General features: G+C 45.6%; 1 protein-coding gene across 1 annotated transcript in view; it reads left to right on the top strand.

Annotated features, from left to right (window-relative positions):
• Positions 1 to 16,023, top strand: part of TMC6 (transmembrane channel like 6) — a 79,678-nt gene that overhangs the window by 54,707 nt on the left and 8,948 nt on the right. The window contains exons 16-19 of the mRNA XM_063961290.1: positions 86 to 161; positions 2,042 to 2,175; positions 4,149 to 4,325; positions 5,223 to 5,301. Of these exons, the coding sequence (XP_063817360.1) occupies positions 86 to 161; positions 2,042 to 2,175; positions 4,149 to 4,325; positions 5,223 to 5,301 (466 nt within the window). The remainder of the gene's footprint in view (positions 1 to 85; positions 162 to 2,041; positions 2,176 to 4,148; positions 4,326 to 5,222; positions 5,302 to 16,023) is intronic.

Below are 16,023 nucleotides of genomic sequence, written 5' to 3'. Positions count from 1 at the left end.
TTTATACTTACTGCATTTGTTGATTGATAATGTGTAACGCCTGCCTTCTATCATTCATGTATCTTCTGTTCTCCTTCTGATGCAGGCTTGGTGTTCTGTTTTGTCCTCTAATTTCGGTTGTCCAGACACTGAAACTGCTGCTGCTGTTCTACGTAAAGAAGGTAAGCTACATTTCTGCAACGTGCAATGCTCTAAGTGCACCAACACAATTACAACAAGACTATGGGGTCTATTCATGAAGCAGTGAAAAGTGTGGAGAAGTTACCCATGGCAACCAATCAGCTGCTCTGTACAGTTGTATAGTATAAAATTTAGAAATGTTACTTCAATGCTGATTGGTTGCCATGGGCAACTTCTCCACACTTTTCACTGCTTCATGAATAGACCCCTATATGAGTAGTAACCATATCAATCGGTGCTTTAAACCCTGTTTTCTAGTCTGTCAATGACCATTTCTTATGACTAATATCAAATGCTAAAAAATAAATAAATAAAAGATTCTCCCCCAGGAAAGGTGCTGAGTAATTATTTAAAGTCGCTTAAGTACTTGTAATAGGTGGTTGCAATCTCCTACTATTATCAAATATTACAGCAAAAAGTAAATGTAATGCCAAAAAGTAGAGAATAAAACTGTTAGATACTGAATTTTAAACTATTTGCCTCTTTAAAATATATACTAACTCTACAGAATCACGCTGTGTGGCATGTCACATTGTATTACATAAGGCCCATTGTATTTAGGGATTGCAGAATACATCTTATGCTTGGTACACACTACGACGAAGGATCGGCAGTTCAGTTGATCTGGCGATCGGTAAGTACATACACACTTACAAATTGTCTGTCCGATGTGTTGCGCCTGACATCACAGCTGTGTGACCTTTACATGTGCTTGCCCAGTTGTGATGTCAGCCACCTCTGCAGCAAGTGTACAGGCGGTCGGCTAAAAGTCCGTACACACAGCACGATGCTGCAATATATCTGCAGATATATCGGCCATGGGCTGTGCTGCATGTTCTGCGCGATATGCTGGTGACATATCACTGGTGTACACCCGTCGTCGCGCCCACGATATATCGCTCGTTCAGTAGAACTGGGGATATATTGGCCAGTGTGTACCCAGTTTATCAGGCTATTACATAAAGCCCAGAGACTACAATGTTTTAATTAAAAAAATGTGCACAACACCTGAAATTTAGATCTCTTTATAAAACTTCTAGAAGCAAAAATTCAGTAGATTTAATAATCTAGAAAAATGGTAAATATTAATAATACATACCTGCCAATTGTCATGTAATCCCAGGATAAATATTTTTCTCTGTATGAAAAGAACCCCTAATCTTTAGGCAAACTGATGAACTGTTTAATGGTTACATACAGAGAACAATTATTGGCGTTGTTCCTTTGTATTGTGATATTTGGTAATAAATGTTGTCTCAGTCTGTATTTTTACAGAAACCATTAAAGAAAAAGAAGTAAAACACATTTAAAAAGAGCCATGGGCCCCTAGTTAGACAATGTAGTACTGATATGTTTAAATATGTGTTTATAGTGTTTATGTGGTTTTCCAGTGTGTGATGATTTAGGGGTACATTTACTAAGCAGTGATAAGAGCGGAGAAGTGAGCCAGTGGAGAAGTTGCCCATGGCAACCAATCAGCATTGAAGTAACATCTATAATTTGCATACTATAAAATGATACAGAGCTGCTGATTGGTTGATGGGGAAATGTCTCCACTGGCTCACTTCTCCGCTCTTATCACTGCTTAGTAAATGTACCTCTTAACCTCTAAGCAAACATGTGTCCCTTTACTGTTGATCTTCTGCCCGTTTGATATCGCTCACTTAGGCCGTCATCATTTACCTAGCCACACACACACACACACACACACACACACACACACACACACATATTTGTATTGATAGAGGGAATCCTTTATAAAGCAGTATTATGTACCAGGCAGTGTTAGACTTATCAAGATACCACACGTGTGTTAGATCAGTATAGTATAGATGATAGAATACATTTTTTAATCTTTCAGGCCAGCCTGATGATGAACTGTCGCTCCCCAAGAAAGCCCTGGAGAGCATCACATATGAGCACTGCATTCCTCACACTGCTTTGCTTCCCCTCCTTCCTAGGGGCATCTGTATTCCTCTCCTACACAGTATGGTCGTAAGTAGCACCTCTGCCTGGTGGGAAAATGTGTTCACTGGCATTATCAAGAGCAAGGGTGTATGAAGTGCAGACCAGCTATAGCTATATTGTGGTAAATCAATAAAACTACTTAAGCAACAAATAAATCATCTAATTTTAACCATCAGATGATGTTGCCAGGAAGGGACCCTCTGTCCTAACCCTGCCCATCCTTCCCTGTGCTGGCGGGTTGGGTATGGTATGCCAGAATGCCGGCTGGGGGGCGCGCGCGCCACAGATTCGTGGACACCCACAAGTGGGATTGGCCCCTTTTAGCCGGGATTCTGGCTGTCAGCATTGTCAGTGGTCGGGATTCCGGCGTCGGTATCCTGACTGCCGGCAATGTAACCGCATCCCTTGCTGACTGATGAACAGTCTGTGAGCTGATCAGGATAAGTTTTTAGGCTAATATGTTACACTGTGTCATAGTGATCCAGGCTCTGGGAATGAGAGGGAGAACAGACAGAGGAAATGTGACAGCACAGCATTCCTGCACTGTGCCATAATGGTCACGCGCAGTGGTGGATTTCCCACTAGGCACGTGTGGCGCCACTTACGGGTGGGCGGTACACAATGATGAGGCCAGGGGATTTTTTTTTTTCTTTTCCATAATTGCTTTTTTCTTTTTTTTTTATATATTTTGCTACTGACAGGAAAGGGACAATGGGCAGCAAATTGTGGTGTGGAAGCTGGTAGTGGGGGTGAGGTTGGAGCTGCTTTGGTGGTCTCAAGGCATCCAGACTGGCCCCTGAAATGAACGGGGCAGTGACGTGATTGGGTTGGGTGGCGGCTAATAATGTGACTAGGGGCATCCTGACCCCTAAATGCGCCCCTGGTCCAGCGCTAGTAAATTAGTGGGAGCCAAGCTGTAAGAGAGGGGAGTGGGCATACCCCCAGGGATAGCCCAGGGTCCTGCCAGAAATGCCTGTACTCTGACTCCTTTCTGCTTAGATATGGAGGAGCACACATGGGGGTAAGTGAGGGAGCATATAGTTTCACATTGGCTTTGTTATATTTCTGAGTAAAGCCACACCCACATAGTGTAAGTGTAACCATGCCTGAAATGACACTTTATTCATCTGGCATTCTCCGAGTTGGCGTATGCGCCTACGTTTGTTTCTACCTTTTTCTAAAGGTACATGACATACAGAGGTAAAATACTTTGGCCCCCAGTCCTGTCCCACTGAGGACTGAAACTACCATGTAAAAATCATTGGACACTTCTGATTTAGAGAATTGTGTGTTTATGGATAAGTTACTTATGTGATAACACTGCATGTAAGAAGCAATATGGAAGCATAAGTGATTGGTACAAATTGATGCTAGTCTTTGATAGTGACAAAATCTTGAACCTCGTTGTCCCCCAGTGGCTGCCAGCAGGAAACCACGTACTGATAGTGGAAGGAGCAGGATCTTCCAACCAAGTGTTTCAACAATCACTACTGATATGAAATAAAGCAATGATTTTGAGATGGCACACTGTCTGAAAATTCTAGCTCGAAGTTATTTCTATAAAATTCTAAAAACAAATATATATTCAAGGACTGGCAGCGTGGTCCCCAACAGCATATAGTAGTGATATGAGGCTCCTGACAGACTTGTATACTGGACATTTCTGAGGAAAAACCAGGACAATGCCTACATCCCACTTGTGTTTAATTTTGGACAAGTAGGTTTCCCAAGAGTCACTGTTCCTCTTTCTGGCCAAATGCGGGGACCACTGTGAATAGCATGGTATATATATTATCATCTGTGGCATGGCCTTTGGTGTGTGAGTGTCCGGCTTATGTTAAAGTGGCAAGGCCAAGAAATTTGTCCTTTATACTACCAGGCGCTTTCTTAGCTGTTATCCAGTGGGAGAAAGGTACCACAGGCGACACTGGTATTTGGTTTACTCCACATCACTTACGTTACCATAATGTCTTATACCATTATGTCTTCCCTGTTTCCAGAGTGAAGCCCTCAGACTTGTGTGGTCCATTCCGCTCTCTCAATACTATGTATGAAGCTGGGAAGCTCTATATCAAGAAGATGGAGGTGACAAACCCTGAGCTAGGCTGGGTCAGCTGGATTTATCACTACCTTTGGGAGAATACACTCTTCATCTACGCAGCATCCGGAGTCCTTCTGTAAGACCTTGACCTTGGGTGATGGAATTATCGGAATTGATGACCTTATGAAACAAATCCTTATTCTATTATATCTCTAAGAAGCTTTGTATTGTGGATCATATCTGAAATATTTTTTGCTGCATTTACATTATCTTTAGGCAAACACTTTAAAAGAGAGATTATCCCACACTTATAGATATTTATAATACATGCTCTGTCTGACATTGATAATATATGGGATAATTCACTCTTAACTGTAAAATCTAAGTATAGTAGGAGTTCTTTGACCATATAATGGTATAATGCTTTTATACAGGTCACAGAACTCAGATTTGATTTGTTATAGCCTTATATTTATCAGTGGGGATGCATTATTCCCGAACACACATTAGGCTGATTGGTACAACCTGACAGCTGCAATGGCGTTTACACATGCAGACCTGCCTTATTCACTTGTAACATGGAGACCATATAAACTCCACAGATAGCAGCATCCAGGTCAAAATGGGAGAAACAGCAGTGCTGACCACAGTGCCACTGACAACCTAAGCTAGTTGTGTAAAAATAGGAGCGGAAAAAAAGCATGGAATCCCCCCCGAATATTGAGCTACCAGTCACCTTAGTAAGGAGACTCATAAAGTCCCCCTGCCATATTGCCCAAACATCCATAAGCTGTTTGCACAAGGTTGTATTCACTAGGAGAATCTGGTCTGCAAAATAACTGCCGGAAAGCTGGGGATTTGTATGCTTCTAACCCTACACACATTACTTAAGTCACCGCAAATTATCAGGCTATTTCATCTCGGCCACAGTGTATATGCTGTCAAATTGTAAAGTGATATTGCAAATACAGTAATTGGAAAATAATCATCTTATTGATAATGGCATTTACTCCAAGTGCTGTCTGTTTCCTAGGGTTGTGATCTACTTCCATATACAGATTGTAAATGGACAAAGAAAAATCATAAAATTACTAAAGGTTCAGATTGATAATGTAAGTGATTTCTTCTTATCTCTCTTTATCACTGTTGTCTTTTTTGTTTTGCATTTTGTCCATGCAAAAAACAGAACAGCACTTACACTGGGTCACAAGCTAGTGGACACACACACACACACACACACACACACACACACACACACACACTATAATATATTTCTCTTATGTCCTAGAGGATGCTGGGGTCCACATTAGTGCCATGGGGTATAGACTGGTCCACTAGGAGCCATGGGCACTTTCAAAGTTTAATAGTGTGGGCTGGCTCCTCCCTCTATGCCCCTCCTACCAGACTCGGTTTCGAAAATGTGCCTGGAGGAGCCGGTCACAGCTAAGGACTTTTATTGCACGCTTCCTACACTTCAAAGACCGTGATGCTGTTCTTCGCCTGGCTCGAACACAGGGCCCTATCCAAGTTGATGGACACAATATATCGGTCTTCCCAGATTTTGCCCTGGAGGTGCAAAAGAGTCGGTCACAATTTCTCCATATTAAACGCCAACTCCGGGATCGTAATATATAGTATTCTATGCTGTTCCCAGCCAGGTTACGGGTGGTGTTTAACAACACAACCCATTTTCTCATACGTCCTAGAGGATGCTGGGGACGACATCAAGACCATGTGGTATAGACGGGATCCGCAGGAGACATGGGCACCCCAAAGACTTTTCATTGGGTGTGAACTGGCTCCTCCCTCTATGCCCCTCCTCCAGACCTCAGTTTTAGAAATGTGCCCAGGTCGACTGGATGCACTCTGAGGAGCACTACTGAGTTTCTCTGAAAGACTTATGTTAGGTTTTTAATTTTCAGGGAGATCTGCTGGCATCAGACTCCCTGCTTCGTGGGACTGAGGGGGCAGAAGCAAAACCAACTTCCTCAGAGTGTCATGGCTCTGTTTCTGGCTGACAGGACACCATTAGCTCCTGAAGGGAACTGAACGCTAGCCGTGTCTAGATGCTCACTCCCACAGCACGCCGTCACCCCCCTCACAGAGCCAGTAGTCAGAAGACAGGTGAGTATGAGAAGAATGATCTTCTTCAATCAAGTAAGTGACGGCTGAGGTGCGGCACGGCTGGCGGGAGCGCAGCGCGCCATTGCTGCCCACACACACAGGCACTGCAGGGCGCAGGGGGGGCGCCCTGGGCAGCAAGAAAAATACCTCAAACTGGCTAAAAGGGGGCATAAGATGCCGCTGGCACAGCCCTACCCCCGCCAGTATAAATATTGTCATGGATACTGCACACTACTCAGCACCATTTTCTCTCCTCAGGCTGCAGAGAACACGCTGGTCCTCTCCTCCACTTCTGACAAGTACAGGGTGCTATAAAGGGGGGGAGGCACGAAGCGATTGTGGTGCATTTGATAGTGTATATTACTATTTAAAAGCGCTTTTGGGCTGTGGACATACTGTGTTCACAGGCAATACTGGCGCTGGGTTTGTGAACTGGCTGCTCCTATCCTGTGTCCCTCTGACAGATTTTACTGTGGGTCTGTCCCCAAAATAAGTCCCAGTGTGTCTGTGAGTGTGGTGTACACGTGTGAGGCAGGTCTGAGGCAGGGAGTTCTTACCCGGAGGAAGCCATTTTAGGGACACAGAGTTGTAATGTGGAGTCGCTACCGGCACACCAAGAGCCTGCATGGGTGAAAGAGCTACTTGACAGTATGCATCTGATTAACCGTAGATTAGATAAGTCTGAATCTAAGGCTGCATGCTGGAGAAAATCTGTGGAAGATATGATTTTTCAGGATGCTGTTATTCCTTATGCGGGCGGCCCATCTGGGTCACATAAGAGACCATTTGCAAATGTTGTAAACACTGATACAGACACGGATTCTGATTCTTGTGTCGACAATAGTGAATCCAGACAGATAGATCATAAATTGGCAAAAAGTATACAATATATGATTGTGGCTATAAGGGACATGTTGGAGGTTACAGAAAGCACTCCTGTACCTCAGGAGAAAAGCTTATTTATGTAAGGAAAAGAAATCCAAAGTCACGTTCCCTCCTTCACACAAACTAAATGCTCTGTTTGAAGGGATGTGGGTGACTCCTGATAAAAAAAAAAATTGTATTCCCAAAAGGATTCACATAGCTTATCCTTTCCTGGTTGAAGACAGGAAAAAATGGGAGTCACCCCCTGTGTTAGACAGTGCACTTTCCAGGTTGACAAAGAAGGTAATTCTCCCTGCTCCTAGACCGGCTTCTCTTAAAGAGCCGGCAGACCGCAAAATGGAAACGACCTTGAAATCCATTTATGTTACCAATGGTACACTGCTCAGGCCCACTATTGCCTGCGCATAGGTGAGTCGCGCTATTGAAAAATGGTCAGAAAGTGTGTCATCAGAAATTGACACGATTGATAAAGATGAGATACTCCTTAAGTTAGGGAATATCAAGGACGCTGCCGATATTGGACTCTTGAGTTCACAAGCCGCTACCATGGCAGTATCGGCTAGGCGGGCGTTATGGATTCGCCAGTGGAACGCGGATGCAGATTCCAAAAGAAACATGGAGGCTCTCCCATATAAAGGTGAGGCCTTATTTGGCGATGGCCTGGATGCAATAGTCTCGGCGGTTACCGCAGGTAAGTCAACATTTTTGCCCTCTGCGCCTGCACCGGCAAAAAAGACCTATCACCCGCAAATGCAGTACTTTCGGCCCAATAAATACAAAAAGGCGAGAGGTTCCCCCTTCTTTGCAGGTAGGGGAAGGGGAAAGAAGCCCACACCGGCTCCAGGTTCCCAAGAGCAGAAGTCTACCCCTAATTCTGCCAAATCCCCAACATGACGCTGGAACTCCCTTGCGGGAGGCCGCTCGGGTGGGGGCACATCTCAAACTCTTTAGCCAGGATTATATTCTGTCTGGCTTGGATCCCTGGGTGTTGCAAATAGTATCCCAGGGATACAAACTAGAGTTTCAAGACGTTCCCCCATGACGATTTTTCAAATCGACCTTGCCAGCTTCTCCGCCAGAGAGAGAAGCAGTAACAGCGGCAATCCAAAATTATGTCAAGACCAGGTTATAGTCCTGGTACCATTGTCACAACAAGGGCGGGGTTTTTATTCAAGCCTCTTTGTTGTTCCGAAGCCGGACGGCTCGATCAGACCGATCCTAAATCTAAAAGATCTGAATTTCTTCCTGAAAAGGTTCAAGTTCAAGATGGAATCACTTCGGGCGGTGATTGCCAGCCTGGAGGAGGGGGATTACTTAGTGTCAGTGGACCTAAAGGATGCTTACCTGCATGTTCCCATTTATCCTCCTCACCAGGCTTATCTGAGATTCGCGGTTCAGGATTGCCATTACCAATTCCAGACGTCAACTTTCGGTCTCTCCACGGCGCCGAGGGTATTCACCAAGGTGATGGCGGAGATGATGGTCCTCCTTTGTCAGAAAGGAGTCAATATAATCCCTTATCTGGACGACCTCCTGATAAAGGCGAGATCCAGGGAGCAGTTATTACAAAACATATCCCTCTCCCTGTCAATACTCCAACAACACGGGTGGATCATAAATTACCCAAAGTCACATTTGGAACCGACGGTTATCTTTCCTCGGGATGATTCTGGACACAGAAGTTCAGAGAGTATTTCTTCCGCTGGAAAAGGCTCTGGAAATCCAGAAAATGGTAAAACAGATATTGAAACCATCAAGTGTGTCGATCCATCAGTGCATTCGGTTGTTGGGGAAGATGGTGGCAGCCTACGAGGCCATACAGTTTGGCAGGTTCCATGCCAGAGTATTCTAGTGGGACCTGTTGGACAAGTGGTCAGGATCCCACCTACACATACACCGGAAGATAATCCTGTCGTCAAAAGCCAGGATTTCGCTCCTGTGGTGGCTACACAGTTCTCACCTACTAGAGGGACGCAGGTTCAGGATTCAGGACTGGGTCCTGGTAACCACGGATGCAAGTCTCCGAGGCTGGGGAGCTGTCACTCAGGGGGAAAGCTTCCAAGGAAAATGGTCAAGTCAGGTAGCCTGCCTTCATATAAACGTGCTGGAATTGAGAGCCATTTACAACGGCCTTCAACAAGTGGTACATTTTCTTCAAGATCATTCCGTGCAGATCCAGTCGGACAATGTAACAGCAGTCGCGTACATAAACAGGCAGGGCGGAACGAAAAGCAGAGCGGCAATGGCAGAGGTGACCAAAATCCTCCTCTGGGCAGAAAGACCTGTAAAGGCTCTGTCGGCAATTTTCATTCCGGGAGTAGACAACTGGGAAGCAGACTTCCTCAGCAGACACGATCTCCATCCAGGAGAGTGGGGCCTCCACCAAGAAGTCTTCGCAGAGGTGACAAGTCTTTGGGGAGTTCCTCAAGTAGACATGATGGCATCTCGTCTCTGTCACACTCACGGCTGCCGCGCTTGCCGCTCCGGGTGCGCTGGGTCTCCCGGCGGTCGCCGCCCCCGGTGGACGCCGCCCCCGGTGGACGCCGGGTTGTTGCGTCTTGCTGGCGCTGCCTCCGGCGGGTTCCCGGGGTGTGGGCGCCGCCATTGCGCCTGGCGTTCACGGGAGCGTATGGGCGAGTGACGTCATCGGCCCCTTCCGCCAATTGGGAGAGAGCGGGAAGTTCAAAGGAAGACGCCGTGCAGAGCTCCGGCGCCTGAGTATCGTCTCTTCTATGATCACCAGTGCTAGCAGCGTTCAGTGAGTTCTCTAAACTGAACGTCTCCTGTGTACCAGCGTTTGCAGAGTATCTCTCAGTGGAACATTCCTTGTGCTTCCAGCGTTTGCAGAGTATCACTCAGTGGAACATTCCTTGTGCTACCAGCGTTTGCAGAGTTCGGGATTCAGGACTGGGTCCTAGTAACCACAGATGCAAGTCTCCGAGGCTGGGGAGCAGTCTCTCAGGGAGAAAACTTCCAGGGACGTTGGTCACAACAGGAAGCCTGCCTTCACATAAACGTTCTGGAGCTAAGAGCCTTTTACAATGGCCTTCAACAAGTGGTACATCTTCTTCAAGACCGTCCCGTGCAGATCCAGGCGGACAATGTAACAGCAGTCGCATACATAAACAGGCAGGGCGGAACGAAAAGCAGAGCGGCAATGGCAGAGGCGACAAAAATCTTCCGCTGGGCAGAAAAACATCTACAAGCTCTGTCGGCAATATTCATTCTGGGAGTAGACAACTGGGAAGTAGACTTCCTCAGCAGACATAATCTCCATCCAGGAGAGTGGGGCCTCCACCAAGAAGTCTTCGCAGAGGTGACAAGTCTTTGGGGAGTTCCTCAAATAGACATGATGGCGTCTCGTCTCAATAAGAAGCTTCAGAGATACTGTTCCAAGTTGAGAGACCCTCAAGCAGTAGCAGTGGATGCACTGGTGACCCAGTGGGTGTTTCCGTCAGTGTATGTTTTCCCTCCACTTCCGCTGATCCCAAAAGTACTCGGGATCATAAGAAAGACAAGGGTTCGAGCAATCTTCATTGCCCCAGACTGGCCAAGAAGGGCTTGGTACCCAGATCTTCAGCAGTTACTCATAGGAGATCCTCGGCCTCTTCCTCCTCGGGAGGACCTGCTGCAGCAGGGGCCGTGTGTGTACCAAGACTTACCGCGGCTACGTTTGACGGCATGGCTGTTGAGCGCCGTATCCTAGCCAGGAAGGGTATTCCTAAGGAAGTCATCCCCACCCTTATTCAGGCCAGAAAGGGAGTAACATCAAAACATTACCACCGTATTTGGAGAAAATGTGTCTTGGTGTGAATCCAAGAAAGCTCCTACGGAAGAGTTTCACTTAGGATGTTTTCTCCATTTTTTGCAGGATGGTGTGGAGACGGGCCTACGATTGGGATCAATCAAGGTCCAGATTTCGTCCTGGTCAGTGTTCTTCCAAAAACAATTGGCCTCTCTTCCAGAGGTTCAGACCTTCGTGAAAGGGGTTCTGCACATCCAGCCTCCATTCGTGCCTCCAGTGGCACCATGGGACCTTAACGTGGTATTGCAGTTCCTTCAATCGGATTGGTTTGAGCCTCTACAAAAGATAGAGTTGAAGTTTCTCACTTGGAAAGTGGTGATGCTTTTGGCATTGGCATCCGCAAGGCGGGTGTCTGAATTGGGGGCCTTGTCTCACAAGAGCCCTTACCTGATTTTCCATGAAGATAGGGCAGAGTTGCGAACTCGCCAACATTTTCTGCCAAAGGTGGTTTCTGCTTTTCACATAAACCAACCTATTGTGGTGCCAGTAGTTACTGACACATTCACTAATTCAAAGTTTCTAGATGTGGTTAGAGCTTTGAAAATCTATGTTGCTAGAACAGTTCGTATACGGAAAACAGAGGCTCTGTTTGTCCTGTATGATCACAACAAGATTGGCTGTCCTGCTTCCAAGCAGACTATTGCACATTGGATTAGAAATACGATTCAGCAAGCTCATACTACGGCTGGATTGCCGTTACCGACGTCGGTAAAGGCCCACTCCACTAGGAAGGTGGGCTCATCCTGGGCGGCTGCCGAGCAGCTACTTGGTCAGGGTCAAACACATTTGCTAAGTTCTACAAGTTTGACACCTTGGCCGATGAGGACCTAAAGTTTGGTCAATCGGTGCTGCAGGGTCATCCGTACTCTCCCGCCCGTACTGGAGCTTTGGTTTAGACCCCATGGTCTTGATGTCGTCCCCAGCATCCTCTAGGACGTATGAGAAAACAGGATTTTGATACCTACCGGTAAATCCTTTTCTCCTAGTCCGTAGAGGATGCTGGGCGCCCGTCCCAGTGCGTATTTTACCTGCAGTTTAGTTATTACAGTTACACACGTTGTTTTTTTTAGTTTAGCATGTTGCTGCAATTGGTTCATGCCTGCTGGCATGTGTTATGTTGAAGGCCATGTGTGCGGCATGGTTGAGGGTGTGAGTTGGTAGATATCTCACCACTAGTTAAGTAATTCCTTTCCTCGAAATGTCAGTCTCCCTGGGCACAGTTCCTACAACTGAGGTCTGGAGGAGGGGCATAGAGGGAGGAGCCAGTTCACACCCAATGAAAAGTCTTTGGAGTGCCCATGTCTCCTGCGGATCCCGTCTATACCCCATGGTCTTGATGTCGTCCCCAGCATCCTTTACAGACTAGGAGAAAAGGATTTACCGGTAGGTATCAAAATCCTGTTTTTTTTTCTTCTCCGCGTGATGCTGGTGACTGGCTGGAGCGACAGCCTAGTGCTCCTCGTTGATATGATATTGTAGTGTTGTGGGTTTTATTACTCCTTTTTCTGCTGCCTTTGCTTATGTAATATGTTTGTATTACTCTGACTTTATTGTGAGTATATGTGAAACATCTCTAAGATGGCGGTGTTCGGCAGCCTACTGATACATCTTATGTGCTGAGGTTCGTTATTTACTGTGTTCATTCTAGGTCAGGGTACTACTCTTATTTGCAATCTGTGGAGAGTCCTTGCTGAATATAGTGTAGGGTTTTGTTTTTTTTTGGTTAGTCCCCTATCCCTTAGTTTTGTTGATTTGGTGGGTGTTATGGGATCCAGGTATACCTTAGGTTCACGAGGTGATACAGGGTGGGTGTGGGTGGGGTTAGTTTTTTTTTTTTTTTTTCAAGCGTCATTTTTTGTTTGTGTGTGTTCTACTATACTACATTATATGTGGTTGATATCGTTCTGGTTTCCTGTGTTTCAAGGGACATGAGACCGGTTGTCCCTGTTCAGTGTTTGCACAGCCTTACTATACTATACTGCCGTGTTTTAATACCTGTCTCTCTACTGTATCCTGTTACCCTTTTCCCATGTGATTTCTGTGACTGCTGTCTCTGAGGGGCTCCGTCTGCTCAGCTGTAATGTCAGGGGATTGAATGAAAAGATTAAAAGATCCCTAGTCCTGACACAAGTTAAAAAATACCAGGCAGATATAATATGTCTCTCAGAAACCCATTTATTTGGAAGTAAGGTGTTGGTGCTCAAGAAACCCTGGATTAGTCATGTGTACCATTCCACTTTCTCCGGTAATGCTAGAGGTGTGTCTGTGCTGGTTAGGAAAGCTACAATTTCATCTAGACGTCTGTGAAATAGATCAATATGGTAGATATGTTTTTCTACGTGCCTATATCAATCGTAGACTGTTTCATGTGCTGGCTGTTTATGTCCCCCCCGCCTTATAATAATGAGGTTCTCCGTCACGCTGCCCGATTTATTGCCCAATCCCCCGTAACCCCTGTAATTTGTTTAGGAGATTTCAACAATGTGATGGATCAAACCTTAGACAGATGGAGGGAATCGATTACATCTACCCCCCATTCGGTGTCTTCTACTCCGTTTGCACGATTGGTAGAGGAGTTGGGACTGGTGGATATTTGGAGAAATCACAATGCTACGGCTAGTCAGTTTTCCTGCCACTCCGCTACTTATCATACTTTCTCCCGTATAGATCTGATTTTGATTTCTCCTGATCTGTCCCCTGATGTAGTGGCGGTGGACTACCTTCCTATGGGTATATCGGACCACTCTCCTGTCTACCTCATAGTAAATGTTGGTTGGGAGCGGGGTGCAAAAATGTGGAGACTTAATCCCTTTTGGCTAACTTTATTAGGGGAGGGTGCAGATCTGATTGCTGCCTGGAGGGGTTCCAGATTGATCATTTACCGTATACTGATTCGGCACTTAAACATGATGCTTTCAAGGTGTTTATGCGAGGCTCCTTTATAAAACGAATCTCTGAAGTCAAATTATTCAGTAAAAAGGAGGAGATGCGTTTGGAGACCCTATGTCAGCAATTAGAATCCCAATACGTCACTACCCACCAGCAATCTGATAGGATACTGTGGCGTGAAGCGCAGAGAGAGTGGTCTGATTACTTATTTGAGAAGTCCAAGCGTAGACTCCTTTTTTCAGGACATGAACGCTATTTTCAGGCCGAGATGAAAGGCAGTTATTTGGCTTTTCTGGCTCGGACTGAATTCAATAGAAATGTAATTCAATGTGCCCAATTATGTTATTCTGGATCTGAAATGACGGAGACGTTTCGCAGTTATTATTCCTCGTTATATGCCTCCCGGGCCTCTTATTCCAGTGACCAACTACGGGAATATTTGGCTCAACTTGATTTACCCTGTCTGTCTCGGGAAGATTCTGAGGCCTTGGATGCACCATTTACGTTGGAGCAGGTGGAGGCTTGCGTCCTGTCTTTTCCGGCATCTAAGGCTCCTGGATGTAATGGACTTCCGGGTGAGGTCTATAAAAAATATAGTAGATTTTTTGCCCCCTATCTTTTGCAATTATTCGATCTATTGTTTGAAGGTGGGACCCTCCCACATTCTATGGCTGAGGCCAATATAATTGTTTTACTAAAACCGGGGGGAAAAAAACAATTGCCAGAGTGTTACCGACCCATTTCCCTTCTAAACACAGATGTCAATATACTGGCAAAGATTTTGGCAACTAGACTAAATTTGGTTATCACATCAATAATTCACCCCGATCAGACAGGGTTTATGCCAGGTAAATCCACTGCTCAAACTTTGCGTAGACTGTTTTGTCGCCTGCAGAGACATGATTTGGTGGAGTCTGATGCGGTGGTGGTGTCTCTTGACGTGGCCAAAGCATTCGATTCAGTGGTGTGGACATATTTGTGGGGGGTGCTTGAGAAATTTGCTTTTGGCCCTCGATTCATTCGATTTCTCCAGATATTGTATTCCTCGCCCATGGCCAGTGTGACAGTCACCTCGGAGGCCTTTGCATTGGAGAGGGGCACTCGTCAGGGTTGCCCCATATCCCCTGCGCTATTTGCAATAGCTATAGAACCATTGGCTGGCCTGCTACATACTAATAGAAGGATTAAGGGTATTGAGGTTGGGGGTGATGTGGATGTAGTAGCTCTATATGCAGATGATATGCTCCTTTTTCTGCAAGACTCTGCGGATTCCTTACAAACTGTGCTACAGGTAGTGGTTGGCTTTGGCGTTTTTCGGATCTATTGATCAATTGGGATAAGTCACATATTCTTCCTATTTCCGGTCTTCTTCCTGAGGATACACTGGAGGCACACCCCTTACAATGGACATTGCGGTTCAAATACCTAGGTATTTGGATCACACCTAAGGCTACCGGTTATGTGACCCAAAATATTGACCCCATATTGGTAACCTTTAAAGAAAGGGCTCATATTTGGAAAAAATTACCACTGTCTGTCCTGGGCTGGGTTAACTTATTTAAAATGGTGATGCAGCCTAAGTTTTTATATGCCTTACACAATTCTCCAGTTTATCTCCCGAAAAAGATTTTCACTGTTATTGAGGGAGTTCTGTCGTCATTTATTTGGGGCAATAGGCCAGCACGAGTTTCTATTAAGACGCTATGTAGATCACAACTTTCAGGGGGCGTGAGTCTTCCTAACCTAAGACTTTATTATGTGGCGGCACAGCTGTCTCATTAACTGGGTGGACTGGGGAATCTGTGGACTCAACCCTGGTGGGATTTCTGGCTGAGCGGATGGAGTGTTCTCCTGTTTTCTCTCTTTCTCCTCTTCAACTTCTCCTCTCTGGCCATTCGGCTTCTGGTCTACCTCCCCTGTTGCGTCAGGCTTTGTTAATCTGGCGTTATGCGCACACTTTTTATGAATGGTCAGGTCATGATACCTGTGCTCTGCTGTGGTTCAATAGCACATACCCTGAGCTGTGTAAGTTATCATTTGATAATATATGGATTATTAAGGGTGTAATATCTGTGTGTCAACTATATCATGAAGGAGTATTCAAATCTTTTCAACAATTGAAAGACGAATT

The sequence above is a fragment of the Pseudophryne corroboree genome, chromosome 3, assembly GCF_028390025.1.
Source record: "Pseudophryne corroboree isolate aPseCor3 chromosome 3, aPseCor3.hap2, whole genome shotgun sequence".
Lineage (NCBI taxonomy): Eukaryota > Metazoa > Chordata > Amphibia > Anura > Myobatrachidae > Pseudophryne > Pseudophryne corroboree.
Note: the sequence above shows the minus strand (reverse complement) of the source record. Positions and strands in the feature narration are given on the sequence as shown.